The 25,147-nt window shown below is 47.4% G+C and overlaps 1 protein-coding gene, 1 non-coding gene and 1 pseudogene across 2 annotated transcripts; 2 read left to right on the top strand and 1 right to left on the bottom strand.

The window, feature by feature from the left end:
• Nucleotides 1-671: 671 nt before the first annotated feature.
• Vax2 (ventral anterior homeobox 2) lies at nucleotides 672-25,147 on the top strand. The gene is made up of 3 exons (XM_027428531.1): nucleotides 672-918; nucleotides 21,314-21,501; nucleotides 24,716-25,147. The coding sequence occupies exons 1-3, from the start codon at nucleotides 672-674 to the stop codon at nucleotides 25,145-25,147; spliced, it is 867 nt and encodes a 288-aa protein (XP_027284332.1).
• LOC113830995 lies at nucleotides 10,231-10,336 on the top strand. Its single transcript, XR_003487523.1, has one exon. It is a non-coding gene; the product is annotated as a U6 spliceosomal RNA (small nuclear RNA).
• On the bottom strand, nucleotides 11,160-11,545 carry LOC107978152 (annotated as a pseudogene).

The following is a 25,147-nucleotide window of genomic DNA, read 5'->3' as shown; positions in this document are numbered from 1 at the left end:
GAGAGTGCATCGACCTCCTGAGCTTGTCTGGACAAATTTGTGGGTATTCTGCAAGAGGTGGCGTTCTGTTGTTCTGTTCGCCTGAGTGTGTGTAGGCTCGGGAGGAGCACGGGCGCTCTGAGCTCCAGGCCTGCACCCCAGTCTCCACGCACCCCACCCCAAAGCACCAAGTGCTGGAGCCCAGCAAACCTCGTATTTTTCTGCAGAGTCGCGCCGGGGTCGCCTTCCTCGCGCACTGGCTTCCAAGCGGAGCCAGCCTGAGCGCTGGGTGCATTTCCTGAGGATACAAGGGACAGACAGGAGAGGCATCGAGGAGGACCGGTGGGGTGTAATAAAGTTCATAAGAGGGTGTGGGGCGGTCCAGTCTCCCACTGCCAGTCTCTAAACAACGCCCCACCCGAGGAGGCGCGAAGACACCCTCCCGCCCCTTCCCTCCTTTCTCTCTTCCTCCCACCCCTCTTCCTCTCCCCCTCCCCAATCTCCCGCTGCGTTGTGCCCACCGGATCCACCCAGAGTCCCCGAACCCTAGCTGGCACCCAATCGCCGGCGGGGGCGAGGCCTGTGGAGGGGGCGGGGCCGAAGGAGGAAGGGGCGGAGAGGGGCGGGGAAAGACCTGCTACCCGGAGCTTAGGTTAGCGGCCGCGGCCGCCCAGGCAGCAGTGGTGGCGGGCATGGGCGATGGGGGCGCGGAGCGGGACCGCGGCTCCAAGCGCCGGGAGGAGCCTGGTGGCCGGAGCGGGCGCCACGGAGACCACGGCGGAACGGAACACTTGCGTGTTGACGCGGGCAGCGGGAGTCCAAGGGAGGTTGCTACGACCTCCGCCTCCAGCCCCGCGGGCTCCAGAGAGAGCGGCGGAGACAGCGACGGACAGCCGGCCCTCGGTGAGACGGACCACTGCCGCCGCATCCTGGTACGAGGTAAGGGGACGGCCGCCGCTCTGGTTCCTTGGGCCACCATCCTGCCCTTCCTGGGGGCCTCTGACCTCTCTCAGTTCATATACTGGTTCTTTCGTTCGGTAGTACATCCAACAAATATTCCGAGTGCCTATTGTGTGCGGGACATTGAGCTGAACGCAGGGGACAAAGCAGGGGCTGGAAGGAGTCCTTGTTTCTCGCCCTGCAGTTCGTCCTTCTGGGCTGGTACTCTCTCTAGGCCCACCCTGGCTGGTTGCTATAGAAAGGATGCGAATCAGTCCGGGAAGCAGGACTCCGAGAGCCAGGGCCCTCTCGCAGCGGTTCTCAGAGCAAGGGAGGAGAAAGTGTCACGCGCGCTCTGCAGGGACAAGATAGGGAGGGACCCGAGTGGGCAGCTGCTGAAGAAGGCCAGTCCTACAGGCGGGCGAAGTGCTCCCTCCGCTTACCCCAGCCATGTTTCCCAGCACTGGGCCTTGCATGGGTTGGAGTCCAGAGAGGGCTCGGTGGGCGGAGGTGGGTTGGCCCGCCGCGGCTCCGTTGCCCCAGTTCCCACTGGCTTGGACTCCGATGCCTCTCCGCCTAACCTAGCTGACTCTTTCTTCCCCTGCTCCACTCACCCTCACCCTGTTTCCCAGTCCTTTCCCATCAGCGAACTCTCCTTCACAGCTCTCCCGCGCCATCGCCCATCCAGACCCAGGGTCCCAATATCAGCCTCCTAGGTCTGAGCCTCTCCAAGGTAGAGAGAAATCTTGGGTCCTACCCTCAACTGGATCTGGGGCCTGGGGCCTGGGGCCTGTTGTCTTCCGCCATCCTGGGGTTTCTGGGATTGGCTCACTTGACTTCCCCTAGCTGCCCTTTCCGAGCCTCTTTATCAGGAGGCCGCCCACCATAGACAATTTCCTCTCTACTGCCTGGGAGAACCTAGGTTTCTCTCACCCACCCGAGTCTCCAATACCTTGGAGCCGGTGGAGTACAACTTCCCTGAATCCCTGTCCCCGAATGTGAGCAGTCCTGGGCATCTGAGACCCAGCTAAGGCAAGGCATGGGGATAGCCTGCCTGAAGGCATAGAAAGCTGTCTTGAAACCAGATGCAGGAGGGGAACCTTTCAAAAGAAACACTCCTGAAAATAGGTGTGGTCACTAGAAGATTGGATGGCCGCTGCCACTCTAGGGACCCGCAGGGCGTTAAGGCATTTGTACCAGCAGGATATAAGGACTTGTTGGTTGCTTGGGGCTAAATTAGAATTCCATTCTGTCATCTGAGGGGTTTAGAGTGCAAGAAGTGAGCCATCGGTTGAGTTTCACTGAGGAAATCTGTAAGAGATGAAGAGAGTCTAAGGTTCCCAGCTCCTAGGGTAAGGTCCTTGCTGATGCTATGCAAGCAACCTAAGCACAGGTGTTTCCCCTTCTCAGGATGACCGAGTTCTGAGCCCAAACATCACCCACCTCCATTCTACCAACCTTTATGTAGGACAAATCATCTTGTTCATGGGCATCAATGAGATTGTCCCTGGTACAGACTCTTAGAGTAGGAATAAAAAGTGACTCTCCTCTGAGGGAGAGACACATATGTGGGGTTGCCCAGGGTACATCTTCAGGGATACACTTTTGTACTGTACTCTCACTCGTCAATTCTCTTAACATTTGTAAAGTATAATGGAAATATTAAATATGAAGTACGGTTATTCACCTGACTGAAATGGAAAGCAAATGCAGCCCTCACAAATCCCTCTGCCCCTCCCCCATTTAATGACAAGGATGTTATTACAGGCCTGAAATGCCCAGGATGTCATTTACTGCTAATCCCTCCTAGTCAGGGTCACTAGTGTCAGTCACTGCTCCATTACTCGAAGCCCCACCACAGATAAGGGCGGAGGCTACATAAGTGAAGCCTGCCCAACACTGGGGAAAGGAAGCCTTCACTGTCCAAAATAAACAGCTCTCCCATAAGCCCTAAGCACATTTTACCTTGTCCTCCAGTCCTCTAAAGACATACCCCCTTCATATCTTCCAAGGAAGCATTAAAAGATGCAAGGGGGGATTATCGGCCCTGACCGCTATGAGGATAGGACCCTCTGAAGAAACCCTCCCACTCTCCCCACACCTTCCACCATCCCTCCCATCCCTGGTTGTGGGATTGCTTGAGAGAGATCTTTAGCACTGGAAAGTCCAAGGACAGCTGGGGCCAGAGCTGAGCAGCACTGATGGCTCACCTCTGGCTTTGCTGCCCTCCAACCTTGGTGATTTCATCTCCAGGAAGCTTACTAAGGGTCCAGGGTGCTGCCAAGAGCACAGAAAGCACTCTGCAGGGTCTCTGTAAATATTTGTTGAAGGAAGGAGTGGGTAGCCCTGGGGTGACCTACAAATCCTGTCTAATGGATGGGGTGACACAGTTTGGTAGTCAGAGGCCCCTGTTAACTACCCCCCCCCCCAACACACACACACACTATGGACCCAGGGACTGTGTTGCTATGGAAAGCCTGCAATTTAGAAGTAAAGAACAGATAAAGGCGAATCAGACCACTTTGCAGAAAGCAGTGAGGTTTTCCTCTGTCCTCTGGGTAACCGTGCTTGGCCAATGTCTCAGATTTCCTCTGAGAATACAAAGCTGGGAGCCTAGGAAGGCCCCTGTTCTGCTCACCCTGCCTTCAAAATGGAGGCATTCACTCCAGCGGTTGTCATGAGTACTGTGCCACCAACATGACAGACCAGACACGGACTCGGACACACCACAGCCTTCCACACAGGGAGGCGTCCTCCAGGATTCCACAGTCTCTAAGGCCCCTAGACATCCCTTGTGCTGGGCCTTTGGCTAAGGAGGGTAGTGTGGAAGGAACCTTTTGTTTTATCTTGGAAGAGCTCGCCAATGGGGGCATGAGGCCATCAGAAGGAACGGGGCCTCCAAGCTCTAACCTCATCCTGCAGTTGGCCCACCCTGTGCTGACTTTTTCAGTGGAGAGGGATTGGCACAGGCCAAAGAGAGGCAGTATAATTCACAAATCCCTGCAATTGGTAATAAGCCTCCCATCGCCTTTGGCTGAGACCAGTGGTGCTTTCCCTTTCAATCCAGTTGAGAATCCAACTGATATTGATACATCTGAGAATGCTCCACAGTTTAATGGTCAATGCCAGGAGTCCCCAATAATCTGTTCTCTCAGAAGTGCCTCTTGGAGCCTGCTTGCCTCCTCTGCAGATCTCCAAACATTAGCCAAGACTCACCCACCATTCCCCAGCCTTTGCAGAACAATTTCTGAGCATGGCAACTCCTTCAGAGGAGTGATACACCGGTCATTTTCCCGGCTAGCCTTCCACCCAGCTAAAAAGCCCTTGAGAGGAAGCTGAACAGAGATGCACCTGGTGCTCCGGGGTCCAGCCCCCTGCCCCCTGCCCCAGAACACTGGGTCTTTGGCTTGAAATGTCTTGAAACAACTTGAACACGATCTGGCTCTTCAAAACCTGCAGCCTGTCAGGTCTGAGCACCCAGCACAAAGACTGTGTGGGGGCTGGCCTGCCCTCTACAGCTGCACCCTAAAAGCAAGGCTTTTAAACAGCTAATTGCGGTCTCCTCCAGCTTCGAAGGCTGGGCTTGATTTCCATCGGCCCCTGAGCCTGAGGAGACCTCCAGGCTACAGGCCTGGCCTTGCTTAGCAGGCGCTGTGCTGCAAAGCCAGGGCCAAAAGCATTGAAGTGTTGAACTGCGGAGAGCTGGACCAGGCCCCAGTCCTGGGCCTCTAGGAAAAGAAAGGGGGATCTCCATATCTTAGTCTGGGGATACATTCGGAAACCCGGCCCAGCGTGCATGCTGAGGCAGATATTGAGAGCTCTAGAAGACTCGTTCAGAAAACCCGCACTTTGGGAACTTTTGGAGGTTTTGGGGGAGGGGTTGTTTTGTTGTTGTTGTTGTTTTGTGTGTGTGTGTGTGTGTGTGTGTGTGTGTGTGTGTGTGTGTGTTTGCGGAGAGTACTTAATTTTTTTCCCAGTGTTTTTTCCGTTGCTTCATTTGTTATCAGCAGAAGAACTTCATTTGTCGCTGCTGGTCCGTGCGGAGGTCATTTGGTTCTGTATTTTCCCTTGTATGTACTAGCCGCCCTCCCCACAGGAAGCCGAAGCAGGCCTTGTTGCTGCTCTTCGACCAAACCTTGTTTTCAGAGAACGATGGGGACGAGTTACAGGGCTCTGCTCTCTCAGGCTTTCTTCTCCTGCATAGTCGCGGTGGATCCCCACATCCACAGGACCCAGTGAGGGGCCGCTGAGGACAAATCCTTGGAAAGCTGGAGCAGGGAGTGCCTATCGCTGGGACTGGGGAAAATCGAAAAGCTCAGGGAGGCCTCTGCTCTAAAAACTCACCTCAAGGTTCCAGCACCATCCGCTAGAAAGGGCATCTGTGCATCATCACGTCCTGGACGCCATTGCTCAACTGCCTCTGCCTCCTATTTCTCTCTGGATCGGATACATTTCTTCCATTACATTTTAATCGGGAGCGACGCGGGGAGAGGGGGAGCCTATAAGGGCTTTTGTTGTTATTTTTTCTTTCCTGTTTGTTTAATATGAGAGAAATTGTCCTAGTTCTCCAGGGATCCGGAGGCTGTGTAAGCCCTTGTCCTGCACCGTGGAGCCGATCTGAGAAAGGCTCAGAGGGGAGCAAGCCCTTCCCGGGAGACCTGGGGTAGCCTAGGAGCCGGGCTTGTCCTGCTTTGCATCCCAAAGGGCCGGCCAAAGGGAGGTTAGGGCTCTTCCACCACCTGCAGATGCCTGAGTTTTCCGTCGGCCTAGACTTTGCAGAGAAGGTGCAGTGACCAGCGGGAATCTGACCTCGAAGGCCAAGGGTGGGCGCAATTAAGTCCAGGTTTCCTTGCTGTGACCTGAAACTGAGTGTCAGCCCGAAGAGGCGGTGCCCTCTCTAACCGTTTGCTCTCAGAGCTGTGCCCTTCTTTCTTTTTGACTTAGTTCACAGACACCAATGTGCACTCCTGTGTACCTGAATGGTTGAAGCCTGGGGTACTTCTCAACCTAGAGATTTGCTGCCAAACTGCAACCCCCCGCCCCCCCCCACACACACTGGGCTCCTAGAACTCTCTGTGACAGAAAGGGGAGGTGTCAGGAGAACAAGGAGCGAGCGGGATTCCCCAGTCCGTCTGCCTCTGGGAGGTGTACACCATGTCAGCCGAGCCCACGCCATTTTTCCTTTCTCAAGCACACAGCAGGCACTCGAATATTTGCCAAATAAATGAGAGAACATTTGTTACTACTACCTCTCTCCTAAGCATAAGGCGACTAGTGACCTCTCCCCAGCGGATCTACCTAAATTGTTCGTATGGACAGGAGCACACAATGTAACTGTTCAAGTATGAGGTTGATGAAACCTTACTTTTAAAATTCCTAACTTTGGGACTTGCTAAAAACTAAGGCGTGTGTGTGTGTGTGTGTGTGTGTGTGTGTGTGTGTGTTCTGATCATAGGGCTGGAAAGGCATCACGAGTCTCTTGAAACGTCATGGGAAATGCAGGGCTACAGTGGTTCCACCAGAAAATCAAGCCTAAATTGATTTGCCAGAGTGGTGGCAAACAGTTGGTAATGCCGACACTAGGAAGCAGAGACAGGAAGAATGCCTCACGTTCCAGGTCAGTCTTGGAGTCTATCAAAAACCAAAAGGAAAACGAAAACAAACCAAAACAACAACTCTGCCAACGAACTTGCTAAAACCACTATACAAATCTGCACTCTGCCAACCTGGAACTATTCTCTCTTTCGCTGGCGGTTTGACCTCAAGGAACCTGGACCCTGATATTTGCACGGTGCCCTTTTTCGGGGAGGATCCCACACCCCAAGATCCAGCTTAGGTCGGCCACTCTCACTATCATCGGACTAGCCAATGGAGGGCCTTAATTCCAGAATATAAGCTTCATCGGAAAACAAAACCAGTGGCAGCTAAGGCTGCCAGAAGCCACTTGCCTTCTCCGAGTGCCCTTCCAGGCGATTTCCTTATGCTGTTTTGAAACTCACATTTTAAAAAAAAATCTTAAACTGCAGTGGGCATTTGCAGTTCCACCAGTCCTATGTCCTTTCGCAGTAAGATAATTGTGTAGCCTGAGAAGGACCTGTACTTTGTCTAATTTAGTATAAATACGGTGAAATGAACTCCAAAGGCCCCAGGCTTTGTGCAAATTTTTAATGTTTCAGTGAAATAAATTCCTAGCAGCAAAACTGATGGTTTGAAAGGCTTACTCGGTTTTAAAAATATTTCACTTAATTGTCAAGTAGGGAATTCACCAAAACATAATACTCCCTTTTAATTGTGTGTGTGTGTGTGTGTGTGTGTGTGTGTGTGTGTGTGTGTGTGTGTGTGTTGTATACATGATACTAAAAGAGGCTGTTGGATCCCCTGGAGCGGGCAGCTACAGACAGTTGTGAACTGGATCACACTCTAGTCCTTTGCAAGAGCAATATGCTCTAAACAAGAGAGTAGTATGTACTCTTAACTGTTAAGCCAACCCGCCAGTCTCTGGTTTAGTTCTTTTACATTTTTTATTCATTACTGTATGTGTGAGTGTTTGGAGGTCAGGTCCCTTATAGGAGTCAGCACTTTCTACCATGGGAACTAGGGGATGGAACCCAGGTCCTTGGCAGCATAGCACTTTGACCAGCTAAGCCATCTGGTTGGCCCCTGGTTTTGGTGTTTTGAGACAGAATATACATGTAGTCCAGGCTGGTCTAGAACTCACTACATAGCCAAAGTTGGTCTTGAACACTGAATTCTTTGTCTCCACTTCCCTGTTGTGTATGAGAGCCACCACACCTGGCCTGCTTACATATCGATAGATATTGTCAAATTATTCTGCAGAAGTGGTCTAGTAATTCGTATTCCCACCTTTGCCTCATCCTAAACATTGTGGATCATTTAGACACTGTCAGTGTCAAGTGACTGGAGCAGCTGGCATTTTACTTCACTTCTTTGTTAGTGAAGCTGGGTGTCTTCCCACACCCGTGAGCCCAGGAGTGTCTCCTCTGCAGCCAGTTGCTGACTCTTCCTTGTGACCATATTTTCAAATACTCCTTTCCTCACTGGTCCGTGGAAATTCTGTATTATACTCACCCCATTGCTCTCAATATTATTGTGATTGTTCTAGTTTATAAGCTTGCTTTTCAATTTTGTGATGGCCTTTGTTTTCTTTGGTGTGAGATGTCTTTTCAGTCATATAGTCCATCAAGTTGGTTTGTCTTGCCATATGTTTAGAGAAGCTCTTTTACCTTACTGCACGACCTGTGTCTACTCCAAGGATGTCACATAAGCATGTGAATTACGTATGGCAAAATCAGGCATCCTTTCTCATTTAGCAAATATTGTGTGGAAATATGTATAGAATTCCTTCATTCTTTTTTGAATAAACTACTAAACTACACAGTGTGCTATTGTGTAGCTAGCATGTCATTCATTTATTTTAACTAATTCTCTACTGATGGGTATTCAGATAGGTTCTTTTTAACAATTCTAAACTCTCTCTCTCTCTCTCTCTCTCTCTCTCTCTCTCTGTGTGTGTGTGTGTGTGTGTGTGTGTGTGTGTGTTATTTGTGGGAATGTGGGTGCACATGCCCTAAGCACCTAGTACAAGTGCATGCAGAGGTCAGAGCAGGACAAGGCATGTTGTCCTCTACCCCTTACTCTCTAATTGCCTTGAGACAGGGTCTCTCACTGAACTGGAAGCTCCACGTTTTGCCATTTCAACCAGGCTGGCTGGCTTATGGGTTCCGATCCACTTGTCTTTGCCCTCAAGTGCTGTGATTTCAGGTACATAGCCTGGCTTCCTTTGTGGGTGCTGGGGATTCAAACTTAGGTTCCTCTGCTTGCAGAGCAAGTTCTCTTACCCAGTGAGTCGTCTCCCTAGCCCAAAGGAGATTTAATTAGTCTTAATTAAACAAGATTAAAAATAAACAAGTAGTTTTTAAAAATATCATTTATGGAAAAATATAATAATGAGATATTTACTATTAAGGAATTGTTGCTTTCATTTTTGTTGTTGTCACTTTGTTTTGTTTTAAAATGTTGTCTGGTCATGAACTTGCAGTAATTCTCCTGCCTCAGCATCATGAGTGCTGGAGTTGCAGGTGTCCCCACCATACCTGGCATGGAATCGTTGTTCATTTTTATTGCAGTAATAATACTCAAGTTAAGTTTCTTATAGGGGTCTTTTTGAGGGTGAAGTAACATGATGTCTTGCTGCCGTACCAAAGAAATAGAACTGTTTCTGAGGTGATAACAGTGAACACTGGGAGACAGTGAACATCTATTATACTATTCTCTTTAATTTTGTATATGTTTGAAATTTATCATAACAAAATATCTATAATAATTGAAATTGTTTCACATATGCATGGTATGGTTGCAATTACCAGATAAAAATTTAAAAACAAAAATTTAAAAATATGCTAGGTGGTGGTGGTGCATACCTTTAATCCCAGCACTTGGGTGGCAGAGGCAGTGGGATCTCTGTGAGTTTGAGGCCATCCTGGTCTACAGAGTGAGTTCCAGGATAGCCAGGGCTACACAGGAAAACTTGAAAAATAAAAAATAAACAAATTAAAAAATTTATATATTTTATGCCAAAACATGCTAGCTCACATTCCCAGCAAGCAAAAACACATGTGTCATTTCATGGTTTCTTCCGATAGAGGCCATGCTTTTAAAGTAAAATCTTTCCAAGTAAAATACCCAAACCTTATAGTTTCCAACTGCTAGTGGAGTTAAACTGCTCCTGTCTCTTCTGCATTTTATTTTATCTGCTGTGCACTTAATCGCTCACATGTTGGGTTGGCTTCAGTTGCCTTGGGTTTGAAAGAGCTCTTTTTAAAATTTGTGTTTACTTATTTTGTGTGTATGAGTGTTTTGCCTGCTTGTATGTTATGTATGTGTGCCTTGTGTGTGCTTGTGAGCCACCATGTGGGTGCTGGTTGTGGAACCTGGGGCCTTTGCTAGAATGGAAGTGCTCCCTATGGCTGAGCCATCTCTGCGGCCCTGAAAGGGCTATTTATACACCAAGGAAACAACAAGTCCTCTTTTGTGGCTCGTGTTGCAGACATCCCTCAGGTCTTTCTCTTTTTAAAAATCATTCTGAGTTTTATTTTGTTGGAGAAGCGAAATTGAAACTGTCATCACATCTAATGGTTGTCTCCTTTGGGGATTCTAAATTGTAGTTCCTGATTAGAAATGGAGAGGGGAAGGAAGGGAGTGGGAATGTGGAAATGCTGAATCTGTGGACGGATCAGTCCATTCCACACAAGCCCATGAAACACTCAACTCACTCAGAGACAGTGGTGCTGGGTGTTGCTTCAGCAGCACACATACAAAAATTGGAACCATACAGAGAAGATTAGCATGGCCCCTATGAGAAGATGACACACAAGTGTGTGAAGCTTTCCATATGAAAGGTCAGACAGTTGGAAGGAAGGGAGGGAGGGAGGAAGGGAGGGAGGCAGGAAGAAGGAAGAGAAAAGAAAAGGGTGCTAGGCACACTCATTGCCCATACACACCTTCCTGGCATTTTTTTTTTTTCATCACCAGTAACATGCTATGCTATGTTACTAGTTGTTATGCAAATGCTATGTTAATAGTTGTTAAACTGCATTGTTTTAAGAAATTCTTAACTAAACATTGATCTGCATTTACTTGAATCCTTGAATAAGCACACAAACAGACATCTTAGGAGTTGCCTGATAGGTGGGGGAGGGGAGGTTGGGAGGACTGTGGGAGGGCGCTTGTCCTGTTTGCTCAAGGTGCTTGGTGCCTTCCTTAGTACTGGGGGAAAATTATTTTGTCTTCAAAGCAAACTAAATACTTCAAAAAATTATAAAAGGGTGGTTGGAGAAATTTTTCTTCTCTGATCAACTTCTAGTCCCCAAAGGGAACAGAAGGGGAGGTGGTTTCCCTGCCAGACTTGCTACTGTGTAGGTAGGAGTTTACTCTACAAATACGTACATACATACATACACACACACACATACATACATACATACACACACACACACATACATACATACATACACACACACATACATACACACATGCATACATACACACATATATACATACGCACATACATACACATGCATACATTCATATATACATACACACACAGATACATACATACATACACACACATATATACATACATACACAACCTCACATGTACTTGCTATTGACAGTATCTGGTGAATGTCCACCCAGATAATAAAACAAGACATTCCTCATTCTTTTTTTTTTTTTTTTTTTGAGTATCCCAAAGGTTTATTTAGCAAAAAGTTTCTTATGAAAATGTACATGACCCAATTATACACCCCAGTCAAACAGTCCTTTGGAGAAGGATGTGAACTCCTCTGCTGAGCAGCCATTGCTTAGACTCTTTCCAAGGCTTCTAACATGATGATGCTGTTTCCTCGTATGACCGCCATGCTGACGTTATTCTCACACACTCGTCAATCACAAGATTCACAAAGGGATCAAAGCCCCGGAGTATTCCTTGTACGTGTCTGCCACCATTTAACTTCAATGATAACTTCTTGTCCATAAATTTCTTCAGTTTGGGAGGGTGGGCCTTGCTCATGGCGACTCTTCGGCGGGCTCAGCAAGATGGAAAGGAACAGGCAACCTCACGAACAAGCCCTCAGCAGGCCGGGCGCTAGTCTCCCTCATTCTTACTAATGGCTCCAGAGTTGTCAAAGGCTCACTGGTTTCTTCAGCCATTCTATTATCAAACTTTCAACATATTTTTTGTTTGTTTGTTTTTTTAATGAAATTACATTATGGTGGATTGACCTCATCAAATTACAGTATTTCTTTGGGAAAGAAAATGTTCAAGGGTTCTAGGAGGGCTCACATATTTATTGTTGTTTGTTTATTGATTGTATTGATTTTATGTTATTTGTTTCGTACAGACAATGGCTCTCCAGTACACAATCAGTTTCCTCTCCCTCCCCCCCCCGCCATTTCCTCTTGTTTTTCTTCTGCTTTTATGGTGTGTGTGTGTTTGTGTGTGTGCGTGTAAGAAAGAGAGAGAGAGTGTGTGTGTGTGTGTGTGTTTACACATACATACATGATTTTCAATGTCCCTCAACAATTCTAGGACTCCAATGTGTGAGAGAGCACATGTTTTTTTATCTTTCTGATTCTGTCTTATTTCATTGAACTTCAGCTAGTACAATAACCTCCACTTGCACCTATTCTCTAGCAAATGACTTCTCTAGTTTAAAAAAATCCATGTTTAAATCTCTGTGTGCATGAGTGGTAAGCCACGGCACTTGTATGGAGGTCAAAGGACAACTTTGTGTGAGTCTGCACTGTGTGGATCCAGGAGATGGAAACCGGGTCACCAGTCTCTGAGGCAAATGCTTTAACCCACTGAGCTCTCACCAGCCTCCAATTTAGTTCTTCTTTATGGCTGAATAAAACTCCATTGTGTTACCACATTCTGTTTTTCTGCTCATCTGTTGACGGACACCTCTGCAGATCCCATATCTTGCCTATTGTGAATAGGGCTGCCGTAGCGCCTCCCCCGCCCCAACTTTTCATATTGTATCCATTTGTGTTTCTATTAGCAGCTTCCGAGAACCTAATTACTCTGACTCTGGCCAGTAGTTTTCCTAATCTGAGAAAAACGTTGTTTGTTGTTACAAAAATCCCAAGGACCTTCAAGCTGCTCCTGGTCCCTTCTCTGACTTACATGTGAGTCTCCGCGTGTTCCCATTTTCTTTTATTTTTAAAGATTTGCTTATTTTTACTTTATGTGTGTGAGTGTCTTTTTCTGCATTTGTGTCTGTGAACCACATGTATGTGCAGCGCCCATGGAGGTCAGAAGAGGGCGTCAGATAACCTGGAACCAGTGTCCTAGACAGCTGTGAGCTGCCATGTAGTTCTGGGACTCAAACCCCTGTCTTCTTCAAGATCGGACTGTGCTCAGTCACTGAACTATCTCTCCACCCGACACTTTTCATTATAATTAACCACTTGTGTTTCCTCTTCTCTGAGTAATTTGTTCAGTTTTCCACTGTGCTGCGAGCTTTGGCCCTGGCCTTGAGCAGCTTGGTGCTTTCTGATCCTAGACGTTATGAGTCCGTTCTCCAGGTCTGTGCTTAACTCATTCACTCCCTACAAAAGCATTTGCACAGCCATACCATAACTGCTCGTTGCTTTGCTCTGAGTGTGTGTGTGTGTGTGTGTGTGTGTGTGTGTGTGTGTGTTTCCTTGATTTTTGAAGCTCTGTTTTTCACATTTAAATATTAATTTGGTACTGCATGCAATGTCAGATGGATCTCCTTATTCCAAACAATGAGCTAACTGTCCAAGGCCCATGTCTTTAACAGGCCTGTCTTTCCTCCAACTAATTTGAAATGCCATCTTTGTAGAACATTCAGGATCCCTGAGGGCATGTGGCTCGGCTTCGAGGCTCTCCTTTCAGAATCACACCACTTTAATGATTCTTGATTTGTAATAGATTTTGCTGTGTGATGATGTATGCATTGTCTCCTTTTTCTGTTTTTGGAGTGTGTGTGTGTGTGTGTGTGTGTGTGTGTGTGTGTGTAAAACTTTGTAAATAAACACATATATTTGTTTGCTTGTTTGACACAGGGTCTCTCTGTGTAGCCTGGCTGTCCTGGAAATCATTATGTAGACCAGGCTGGCCTCAAATTCACAAAGATCTTCCTGAGTCTGCCTCTCAAGCGTGCCACCACACCCAGCTTTAGTTTGATGATTTTTATTGTCATATCGTCATTGTACATGGAGTGGGTTCACAGAGCCTTCTTTTTTTTTTTTTTTTTTTTGAGGCTGGGGAAATAGTTCTCAGTAAAGTGCCCATGCACCCATGGACTGTATGGGGCTGTTATCCAGGTGCTAAAAGGTGGAGACAGGAGGATCCCTGGAGCTTGCTGGCCAGCAGTCTAACCAATCCATGAGCTCCAGTTTCACTGTGAGATTCTATATGAAAAAAAATAAGGTGGAAAACAATAGCAGAACATACCTGACATGGACCTCTGTCACACACTTGAATACCCACACATATGTAGACACACAAAGACATTTTGAACAATTTCTACTTCCTTTCCATTTCTCCCCTTGATCATTTCCATTTGTTTCCCCAGCCTTGCTTCTACTTTTAATGTATATACTTATATATACATATATGATTTAATATATCTATATATATATATGTCCAGAGATGAGAGAAACATATTACTTGTATTCTTAATTTGTCTTATTTCAATTAATACTGTGATTTCTGTTTGCATCCATTTTCTTGCAAAATTCATAAGTTGATTCTTCTTTCTGGCTGCACAAAACTCCATTGTGGAAACTCGTTACCTTTTCTCTGTCCGTTTATCTGTTGGTGGCCAGCCGGTCTGAATAGTATTTCAATAAAATTAGATGGATGGGTCTTCAACATGTCTATTTTTGCCTCTTCTTTTTTTTTTTTTTCCTCTTTTTCCCAAGACAGGGTTTCTCTGAGTAGCCTTGGCTGTCCTAGAACTCACTCACTCTGTAGACCAGGCTGGTCTGTGACTCTGAGATCCACCTGTCTCTGTCTCGGGAGTTCTGGGATTAAAGTCCTCCACTGAGTGCTGGATTAAAGTCATGCACTGTCACCGCTGCCGCCACTAGCAGACACCACCCAGGTGCTTCTTTTTGAAAGACTTTTCCTTAATTATTTAAATCTCCACAGTAAACTCGACAGTGAATTTTCCACAAGAAATTTTTATAGTGCCAACATTATATTTCTGGATCAAGCCAGGAAGAATCTAACACACTAAAGTCAGGTGTAGTGGCATGTGCCTGTACTCCCAGCACTCTAGAGGCTGAAGCCGGAAGATTGCTGAGTTCAAGGCCAGTCTGGGCTACATAGCACAATCTTGTCTCATAGAAACAAAATGAAAATGAATAACAACAAAGCCACACGCAAACAGCTTCTTGCAGAAAGGGCCTTCCTGGGGCGAGGTAGGAAGTGAAGCCAGGGAGGGCTACCATCAGGTTTCTGTAGGCCCTATTTGGCCTGGAGATTGGGTTTGTAACTTCCAGTCTTGTTTTTTTTTATCTTCTCTGCTCCCATTGTTACCTTGCTTTGTTTAAAAAATTTTTATTGAAAATAAATTAGTTATATTTAAAAAATAAGTTAAATGTATTATTTCTCCTCCTTCCCCACACAGGATCTCTGGAAACAGAACCTTGTCTACTTCGCTGGTCCCTATGTCCTCAGAGTCTAGATCAGTGCTTGGCACATTGATAAATATCTATGGAATGGTTAAATAAATATGATTCTTCTTATTTACATAGATGGGATAATAATGTACATGTTATTTATTTTCAATAATATTTTATGTGTATAATAGCTTTGCATGTACATGTATGCATGTATCTACACCATGCATATATATACATATATGTATATATATGTGTGTGTATATATATATATGTGTGTGTGTGTGTGTGAGTGTGTGTGTGTGTGTGTGTGTGTGTGTGTGTGTGTGTGTGTACCACATACATGGAGTACCTTTGGAGTCAGATTCCCAGAAACTGGAGTTACACATAGTTGTGAGTCGTCACAATGTGGATGCTGGCCACTAAACCCCGGAGGTCCTCTGCAAGAGCTGCAAGTGCTCTTAGCTGCTGAGTCATCTCTTCAGCCCCCTAAATGTGTTCTTTTATAAGTTACTTTCTTGCACTTAGTGTCAGTTCACATGATCATTACTGCACTCTCTTTCACTTCTATTAGATAATTTATAGTATGGGTCACAGTGTGTTCAGTCATTTCCCTGTGGGTAGCATTGAGGATGCTTTGAAAAAAAAATGTTTTATTGTTAATGTTGCTTTGAGTCTGGGTCTCACTGTGTAGCCCAGGCTGGCCTGGAACTCATAGAGATCCACCCGTATCTGCTTTTTGAGTGCCAAGAGTAAATGTGTGCACCACCAAGCCAAGCCTATGCTTTGAGGTTTTAGTTTGTGTATGTGTGGGTATGGGGTGTCCTAAGTGCATAGGTAGAGACCAGAGTCAACATTAGATGTCTTCCACAATCTTTCTTCATGTGTTGTTGTTATTATTTATTTTTGTTTTGTGTGAGTATTTGCATACATACATACATACATATATACATACATACATATATACATACATACATACACCACACGGGTAGAGAACCCACAGAGGCCTGAGAGGGCTTTGAATCCCCTAGAACTAAAGTTACAGATAGTTGTGATCACCTTGTGATCAAACCAGGGTCTTCTGCAAGAGCAGTAAGTGCTCTTAACTGATAAGCTGTCTCTCCAGGGTTCCACCTTGTTTTTTGAGACAGGGTCTCTCACTAAACCTGGAACACATCAATTTTCATTTAGCTGGCTGGCCAATGAGCTCCAGGGATCCACCTGTCTCTGACTCTTGCTGGGATTACAAACACCCACCTTGCTCAACTTTACCTGGGTGCTTGGAATTAGAATCCAGGTCTTCATACTTGTACAGCAATCCTCTTGCCCACTGAGCTATTTCTACAAAACAGTATTTTCATCCAACTGTTTATTGTATGTTTTGGTGTTTTGCTCAGACAAGTTTTCCACTTTAATGGAGTCAGAGGTATCCTTTGTATTTCTTCCAGTCTCCTGTGTTCTATCTGCATAGGACGCTCCTAATAGAATTGGGTGTGATGTCTCATGCCTTTAGTACCAGCACTCTGGATGCAGAGGCAAGCAGATCTCTGTGAGTTCATGGCCAGCCTGGTCTTTAGATTGAGTTCCAAGACAGCCAGAGCATGAAGCTGGAGAGATGGCTCATAAGTTAAGAGCACTGACTTCTCTTCCAGAGGTCCTGAGTTCAGTTCCCAACAACCACATGGTAGCTCACAACCATCTGTAATGAGATCTGATGCCCTCTTCTGGTGTGCAGTGCAGGCATATATACAGGCAGAACACTGTCTATATTTAAAGAAAAAAGACAGCCAGGGCTAAAACACCCTGTGTTGAAAATAAAAGCAAGTTCCTAACAAACAAGTTCATAAGAAAGTATCCTACAGGGCTGGCTGGAGAGATGGCTCAGAGGTTAAGAGCACTGACTGCTCTTCTAGAGGTCTTGAGTTCAATTCCCAGCAACCACATAATGGCTCACAACCATCTGTAATGAGATCTGGTGCCCTCTTCTGGCCTGCAGGCCTGCATGCATGCAGGCAGAATACTGTATACAAAATAAATAAATAAGTCTTAAAAAAAGAGAAAATATCCTACAGATGGAGAGACTGCTCAGCAGTTAAGAACAGAAACATGAGTTCAATTCCCAGTACCCACTCAGCGGCTCACAACTTTCTGCAACTCCAGATCTAGAAGATCTAATGCCCTCTTCTGTCCTCCTCAGTCACCAGGTCCACACATGGTACACAAACATACATGCAGCCAAACACTCATACACACAAAATAAAATAAATCTGAAAAAAAGAAAGTACCATACCATGTTTTTTAAATGTCTTTACCATATTAATTTTTTATCATTTTTAATTCACCATTTTATAATTGATGATTTGCTCTGTTATTTATTTGAAACTTGGTATTTATGGTGTGAGATAAAGTTCTCACTTAATTTTATTCCAAACAGGTGATTTGTGGACACCAGTATATTTAAGCTTGCTTGTAAGCATAACCTGTCCTTATTTGGAATGCCCCTTACAGGCTGGAGGAATGGCTCAGTAATTAAGAACACTTGCCTCTCTTGTAGAGGACCTAGCACCCATTCTGAGTGGCTCACAACCAACTACATCTAACTCAGCTCCAGGGCATCCAACAACCTCTTCTAGCCTCTGTGGGCACTGCACACACATTGTAGGGCAGTATAGTGGTGAATAGTTTTAGAATATCCCTAACCATAGCTCCATCTCTGTACATACATATCTGATAGCGAGTGTACCCTCCATCCTGTTGCCTATCTGGTGTTGCCACTTGGGCACCTTTCCGTTTCTGTCATAGTCATACTCCACCTATTTACTTAGTATTTTATTATGGTGTGTGTTTTTACATTTATTAATTTGAAGAGGCATATGTGAAGGTCAGAGGATGCTTCTCTTCCACCATGTGTGTGTCTTCTAGGAATTGAACTCTGGTCATCAGGCTTGGCAGCAAGCAACTTTACATGCCGAGCCAGCTCTACAACTCTAAAACTAAATACTCACTTTAGCCCCATCCTAGCCATGTAAAATCATGGTCTATTAGTTACTTTTCTGTTGCGGTGATAAAATACCATGACCAAGGCAACTTATAAAAGGAAGGACTGATTTGGGCTTATGGTTCCAGAGGAATTAAGAGTTCATCACCATCCTGGCAGGAAAGCATAGCGACAGGCAGACATGACAACTGGACTAGCAAACTGCAGCCAGTAGGCAGAATGCGTGAACTAGTCATTCTCAGTGGCTTTTGGAAGCCTCAAAGCCCTATCCCAGTGACATACTTCCTCCAGCAAGGACACACCTCATAAACTTACCCAAACAGTGCCACCAACTGAGGACTAAATATTCAAACATCTGAGCCCATAGGGTGGAGTTGCTCCTCCTAGATCTTGCAGGAAGAGAAGAGTATGTGCCCAGGTGTGGCTTGACCTCCTGGTATTCAGGCACAGAAACTTCAGGGAGCTGCCCAGGAAAGGTGTGAACATTACCAGGTGTAAACACCCTCCCTCCTGCCTGTCTCTGCAGATAGCCTGGTCAGACCTCCACCTTTGCAGTTGGGCTCTCTGGGAGTGGGAAGGAAGCCTTTGGGCTCATCTCACCACTGGTAATAGTGGAAGCTGAGCAGAGAAAACCACCCCCTTCATAAGGTTTCCATATTCTTCTGGAATATGGAAAGTACTAGACCTAGGGTGCTAAGCCATCCCAAGAGGCCCATGGTTCCTACAACACGCCAATAGCAAGACCTTCATCCATCAGACATACTCAGCTGCAAGCCTGGGTGGGACCTGGGCTGGAGTGGAGATGGCCTTCTCCCCCCATGCCATCCCGCCCCCTCCCTGACTCACCTACTTCCAGGGCTGCCTGCACATGAAGATGTGATCAGAGCCAGGGCACACCCTGAAGGTTGAACATCCACTGGGGCAAACAGGAGCCATAAGGGTCAGGTCATGGCATGGGTGTTGGAAGGAGGGGCCAAGGCTACCTATCTGGAGCAGAGGTTCTAAAAGGAGGACTGCAGTCCTTCGGGGCTGAAAGGCAAGCAGCACCCCCCAAATAGATATCCTGCCTCCTGTTCTCCAAAGAAATAATGGGCTTTTCCAGAAGATTCCTGTATACCCATTGCTAAAGTCTTTGCTGAAACTTGTCAGCTGTATTAAGGATGCCCCACAGGGTGTTCATGCAGTGAGACAAGGGTAGCTGGCAGCTATTGTTTGGATGTTGGGGACTGAACCTAGGGCCCTGTGCCTACTAAGGCAAGTGTTTCACTGAGCTACATCTCCAGGCCCAGCTTGTTGCTATTGCTGTTACTGTTTGTTGAGAAAGGCTCTCACTATGTAGCCTAGGCTTGCCGCGAACTTGCAGTCTTCCTGCTAACATCCCCCCAGCAGTGGGATTACAGGAGTGAGCTACCACTCTTGGCATAGTCAGTGATTCTAGGGTTTATTGAATACTGACAGTGGGACCTTCAGGGAGTTACTTAAAACTTGCTCCTCATCTATAAAGGGGGAAAATGACAGCTCCATCTCCATGGAAACGCTGGGAAGGTTCAAACTCAAGACCCAACAGCCTTGAAGGCAGGGGCTGAAGAAACACCCTGACCCCTTTGTTCTTACTGCTGCTCGTTTACATGTATTTAATGTGTTAGGACGAAACCCACAACCCTGTTACCCTCACACCTCTGGTCTCTCTTCCAGACAAGTCTCGTGCTTTCATATCTTTAAAAAAATACTTTAATTATGTGTATGTGTCTATGGGGACATTTATACACAAGTGTATAAGTAGCCAGGTGGCAAAAAGAGGGTGCAGAATCCCCCAAAGCTGGAGTTATAGGTGTTGTGAGTCTCTCTATGTGTGTGCTGGGAGCAGAACCCAGGTTCTTTGCAAAAGCAGTTGTCGCTTTTCATGGCTGAGCAGTATTTCCAGCCCCATCTCACCCTTCTTAGGACCACTATGTAAGACTGTTTAGCTAATAGCTTCCCAGCACATAGCAAAAAGCTGTTTCTGCGCCCCCTGGTGGAAGTGAGGGTCCTTGCAGCTGCAGGAGGTCGCATGTTGCAGGGGCTTCCTGAGCAAGAGCTGCCTTCAGTTGCTAAATTGTTGCTGTCGGTGTCATTGTCTTTGTTTGGAGACAGGATCTTTTGTATCCCAGGCATGTCTTGAACTCCTGGTCCTCCTGTTCCACTTCCCAAGTGCTGGGCTTGCAGGTGTGCAGCACCATGCCCTGCTGAGCTGGTGGTAAGCTTTCCAGGCCGCTGCTCCTCCCTTTGTGGGGAATTACAGCTAGTCCCGTCGTGTGACTTCCCACGGGGTACGGTGCTGCCTTAGTCCATCGTCTGATTATTACCTGTGCTAACAGTTTTCACATCAGTGGCGGGGCGCTTTGATTACAGCATTTTCCCTTTCTGAGCTTTGTGATGCTCTGTGGTGATGGTGGGCTGTAGGTTTTATGTGAAAGACATTGGCCGAAAGCCGGAGGTGGCTCGGCTGTATGGGGACACAGCAAGTGGAGTAGTTCCCTGGCTAGAAGATAACCCAGCACCCTAGCAGGGTGGTGCCAGCCCTTGGGCTCCTCCTAGGGTTTCCAGCTCCTATTCTGCTCTCCATATCACATCAGCTAACCTTATGGGCCCCAGGAGGGACCAGGGCTCGGTGTCTCCAGGAAGCCTCTGTGACTGACCACATGCAGTTCTAATCCATCTTCTCTGGACTTGAGGACTTGGTTTGTTTTGTCCCAGTTAGTCCTCACTCTGCAAAGAGAACAGAGCCCTGAATGAGCCACAGTGGGTCCTTCCTGCCCATCATAGCCAATCTGATGTTTTTACTGAGGCACACCTGCCCTTCTCTTCCTCCCTCCCCTCCCTCTCCCACCTCTCTCTCTTCCTCTGTCTTCCTGCCTCCCCTCCCTCTCAACTTCCCTTTATCTATCCATCCATCCATCCATCCATCTTTATCTCCATACCATGGCATACGATTCCCTGCATAGGGCTGCTGAGGAAGCTCAGCTCAGAGAGGCTCGGCAAGTTCTCTGGGATCAACTATTCAGGAAGGGACAGAGGATTCCTGATAGGATCTTATCAGGCCATGAGTTTAAGGTCAGCCTGGACTACATGGTGAAACCCTATGAAGAAGAGAGGGGAAGAGGAGGAGAAAAAAAAAAAAAAACAACCAGATGGTCTAATACAGCTAGTGAATTAACCTAGCTTCCTTCATGGCCCTTGCAGATGCCAAGGGGACCATTCGGGAAATCGTCCTGCCCAAGGGCCTGGACCTTGACCGACCCAAGCGGACCCGCACCTCCTTCACAGCAGAGCAGCTGTACCGCCTGGAGATGGAGTTCCAGCGCTGCCAGTACGTGGTGGGCAGAGAGCGCACAGAGCTGGCCCGTCAGCTGAACCTCTCTGAGACCCAGGTGAGAGTCAGGCCAGGCTTCCCACCATCTGGTCCTGGTATCTGGGGAATGTCTTGGCATATGAGGCCACGAGCTGACATAGAGGGGCATGACTTGGGAAGAACATACACACAGAAGAGGAAAACTTAGAGCCACAGGCAAGGCAGGGCCAGTAGTGTCAACAAGAGTGCTGTGAGTGGTGATACATGCCTGTGATCCTAGCACACAGGAGGTGGAGGCAGACGCATAAAAAATTGGAAGCCAGCCTGGACTGCAGAGTGAGACCCTATCTCAAAGCAAACAAAATTTAAAAGATAAAGAAGAAAGTGAGGGGAAAAAAAGAAGAAAGTGAGGAAAGAAAGAAGGAAGAGAGGAAGGAAAGAAGCAAGGAGGAAATGGGAGAAGGTTCAATGGGTAGAAGCACTTTGCTGAGCAAACATAAGGACCTGAGTTTGAATCCCCAGAAGACACATTAAAAACCTGAATGTGAGCGCCTGCAATCCCAATGCCCCTGTATGGAAATGGAAGACAGGGAAGGAGAGTCTCCTCAGCCTTCTTGCCACAGGCATTTGCAGTGCAGTGAAAAGGCAAGGAGACCCTGTCTCAAACACAGTGTATGGCAAGGACCAACACCCGAGGATGTCCTCTGAACTCCACATGCAGGCTATGGCATACACACGTGCCCATATCATACTCGTGAATGTTCACAGCACACACACACACACACACACACACACACACACACACACACACACACAGAAGGAAGGGAAGTAGAGGAAGGGAGAAAGTCAAGTCTCAACAGAAGGGATCATTCATATGTAAGGAAAATGGAAAAGGCCATGGAGATAGGGGACATTCACAGGCAGGGAATGAGTAGCTTAGAAGATGTGTATTCTGTATGCCACTGTTCTGCTGCTGTAAAGGGACACCATGAGAACAGGGGAGGTTTTGATGGATGCAAAGGTGAGAGCCTGATTCAGTAGTCCTTTCCCTCTACTGGCCAAGAGATGAGCCAAGGACAAGCTGCCAAACCCCAGTGCTGGCAGAGTCACCAACTAGCTTAAATAAGTGCTTCTCTGGCTCTTCAGCAGTTTTTTGTTTTTTTGTTTTTTTCAGTCAGTCCCAGTACATTGCCCCCTGCCCTAGAAGTCCAAGACAGCGGACTAAAGGGACCTCCCTAACATAGGGGGGAAAAAATCAAGCCACCATCCACACTTAGACATCCAGATTCTGTATGAATCCAGGTCCCAGGAAGTGGCCTTTGAAGGATGAGTGGCTAGTGTATGCCTATCATCCCTGCATCCAGCAGGCTGAGGCAGGAGGATGTAGAGTTTAAAGCCAGCCTAGGCTTCACAGGGAGACCTTGTCTGGTTCCTAAATTATTAATGGTATTTTCATTTTCAAATGAACAAGTCTTAGAATTGAGCACTAACCCCAGACCCAAGGAGATATTCTCCCAGAAAAAAAAAAAAAAAAAAGTCTCTCAGCCCTGGAAACCACGCTCCTCTTCTGCTGTGTGCCTTTCTGGCCCAGCAAAATATTAGGACATGAGGCCACCAAGCAGTCCATGAGATCCAGGGATCCAAGATGGCAACCTGCAGAGCAACCCAGCAGGGCAGCTAGTGCCCAGGAAACACCCTGCAGGAGAATGCCCTGGCTCTTCGGGAGTCAGCCAGCAATGGCTTCCTGGAAGAATCAGTACAAGAGGAAGGAGGAACCAAAGGCTTCTTGGAGGAGCAGGGGTGGTTCAGGGGGTTTGAGCCTCTTTCAAGTTTACTGAGCTCCTGAACCAGTCTCTAGAAGCCCTGGGATTGATGGTGAGGAACACAGAGGCATGGGTTGGAATCGCCCCCAGGGTTTTCTAGCAATCTTGATGCCTGGGCTGGAGAGATGATGGCTCATTTGTTAAGAGCACTGGCTGTACTTCCACAGAACTAGGGTTCAGTTCCCAGCACCCACATGGCTGCTCACAACTGTCTGTAACTCCAGTTCTGGGGGATCTGACACCTTCACACCAATGCACATAAAATAAAAAAGGAAATCCTGATGCTTCCATCTTGACCCAACTCCAATGGAAAGAATGGGAATGAGCTCTGGGCACTAGGAGTTACAATGTACACGGGAAACTTGAGTGCAGCCAGGCTTAAGAATCTACACATGACAGCAAATGAAATGCCAGGTCCTAGCCTCAGCCTCGCCTTCTCTCCACATCTAGGGCCTACCTGCTGGGAGTCTCCCTTCCCATGCCTTCCTCTCTGCCTGCTCATAGAACTCAAGGCAGGATGTAGTAGGGAGCACAGCCCCAAATTTTGTGCATTGGACATACCCCTTGTCATTGTCACCCATTTCTGCCCAGAATGGTTTGTACCTTTCCCAGCCCAGGTCACATGACTTTGGACCCCCCCCCCCCCTTGCTTCTCAGAGCCACTCAAGTGGCTGGACTTCTGAGGTCCCGTGAAAGCCGAAGAGGGTGAGAAAATCTCCCCAGCCTTGCCCCTCAGGGCCTCTGGGCCACCATTCCTTCTCTTCCTGTCACATACTGTCCCTGCCCATGGATGAGAAGCACCTGTGACACAAACTCAGTTGACAGAGTGTTGATCTAGCATGCACAGAGTACTGAGTGGCATCCCTGGCAAGGTGTCCAACTGGATGTGGTTATTTAGGACTAGAATTCAGCACTGTGATCCCAGCAGGAGGTTCACCAGTTTAAGGTCACCCTCAACTACATAGCAAATTCCAGGCCAGTCTGGGATCATGAGACTCCTCCTTTCCCCCCGTCTAAAATACAAATAAAAAAAGTGGCAGTTGGTTGCTTGGCTTGCATCTCAGTTCAGAGGTCTGGGTCTAAGGCAGCGCTGGGAATTACCTACACATACGTGATGTCAAAGGCCAGATACCTGGCTAAGAGCAAAGTGTGCTTGCCATGAAGGGGCAATTTGATCCTTCAGTGGACTCCCAAACTCCACCTCCTGTCTGCCAATCTGTTCCCGTAGGCCAGAGCATCAGTGAAGGGGTGTCTATACTTTGAGACTTGAGGTGTCCAGTCAGTTCCTCAGTACAGACTGTTGTGAGGTGACACTAAAACCTGCTCTTCTTTCTTCCCCTGTTCCCCCACCACCACCCCTTGTGCCCTTTTACCCCACCCACCTCTGAACTCCTGCTCCTTTTCTCTTGGCTCCGCCTCCTGCCCCTCCCCTTCCGCCTGCCTAAATCTCTGTGTGCTCTCTTCCCCAAGGTGAAGGTCTGGTTCCAGAATCGCCGGACTAAGCAGAAGAAGGACCAGAGCAGAGACCTGGAGAAGCGGGCATCCTCCTCTGCCTCCGAGGCCTTTGCCACCTCCAGCGTTCTGCGGCTTCTGGAACAGGGCCGGCTGCTCTCCGTGCCCAGGGCCCCCAGCCTCCTGGCACTGTCCCCTGGCCTTCCAGGCCTTCCTGCCAGCCACAGGGCCACTTCCTTGGGTGACCCCAGGAACTCCTCCCCAAGCCTCAATCCAGTACCCTCGGCCTCAGCATCGTCCCCCCTGCCAGCCATCTGCTTCTCCACAGCTCCGCTCCTGGACTTGCCTGCCAGCTACAAACTGGGGTCCTCGGCGTTTGAGCCATACATAAGGCTAGAACAACAGAAAGTAGGCAGCCCTGGCCAAAGTGGCAAGAAAGCTGACACTTAA

Source organism: Cricetulus griseus, chromosome 8, assembly GCF_003668045.3.
Source record: "Cricetulus griseus strain 17A/GY chromosome 8, alternate assembly CriGri-PICRH-1.0, whole genome shotgun sequence".
Lineage (NCBI taxonomy): Eukaryota > Metazoa > Chordata > Mammalia > Rodentia > Cricetidae > Cricetulus > Cricetulus griseus.
Note: the sequence above shows the minus strand (reverse complement) of the source record. Positions and strands in the feature narration are given on the sequence as shown.

Excerpts from the sequence above, each read along its gene's own strand:
- Vax2 (XM_027428531.1), top strand. The coding sequence starts at position 672 with ATGGGCGATGGGGGCGCGGAGCGGGACCGCGGCTCCAAGCGCCGGGAG. Across the intron at positions 919-21,313 it reads CCGCCGCATCCTGGTACGAG|ATGCCAAGGGGACCATTCGG; the intron begins GTAAGGGGACGG and ends TGGCCCTTGCAG. Across the intron at positions 21,502-24,715 it reads TGAACCTCTCTGAGACCCAG|GTGAAGGTCTGGTTCCAGAA; the intron begins GTGAGAGTCAGG and ends CTCTTCCCCAAG.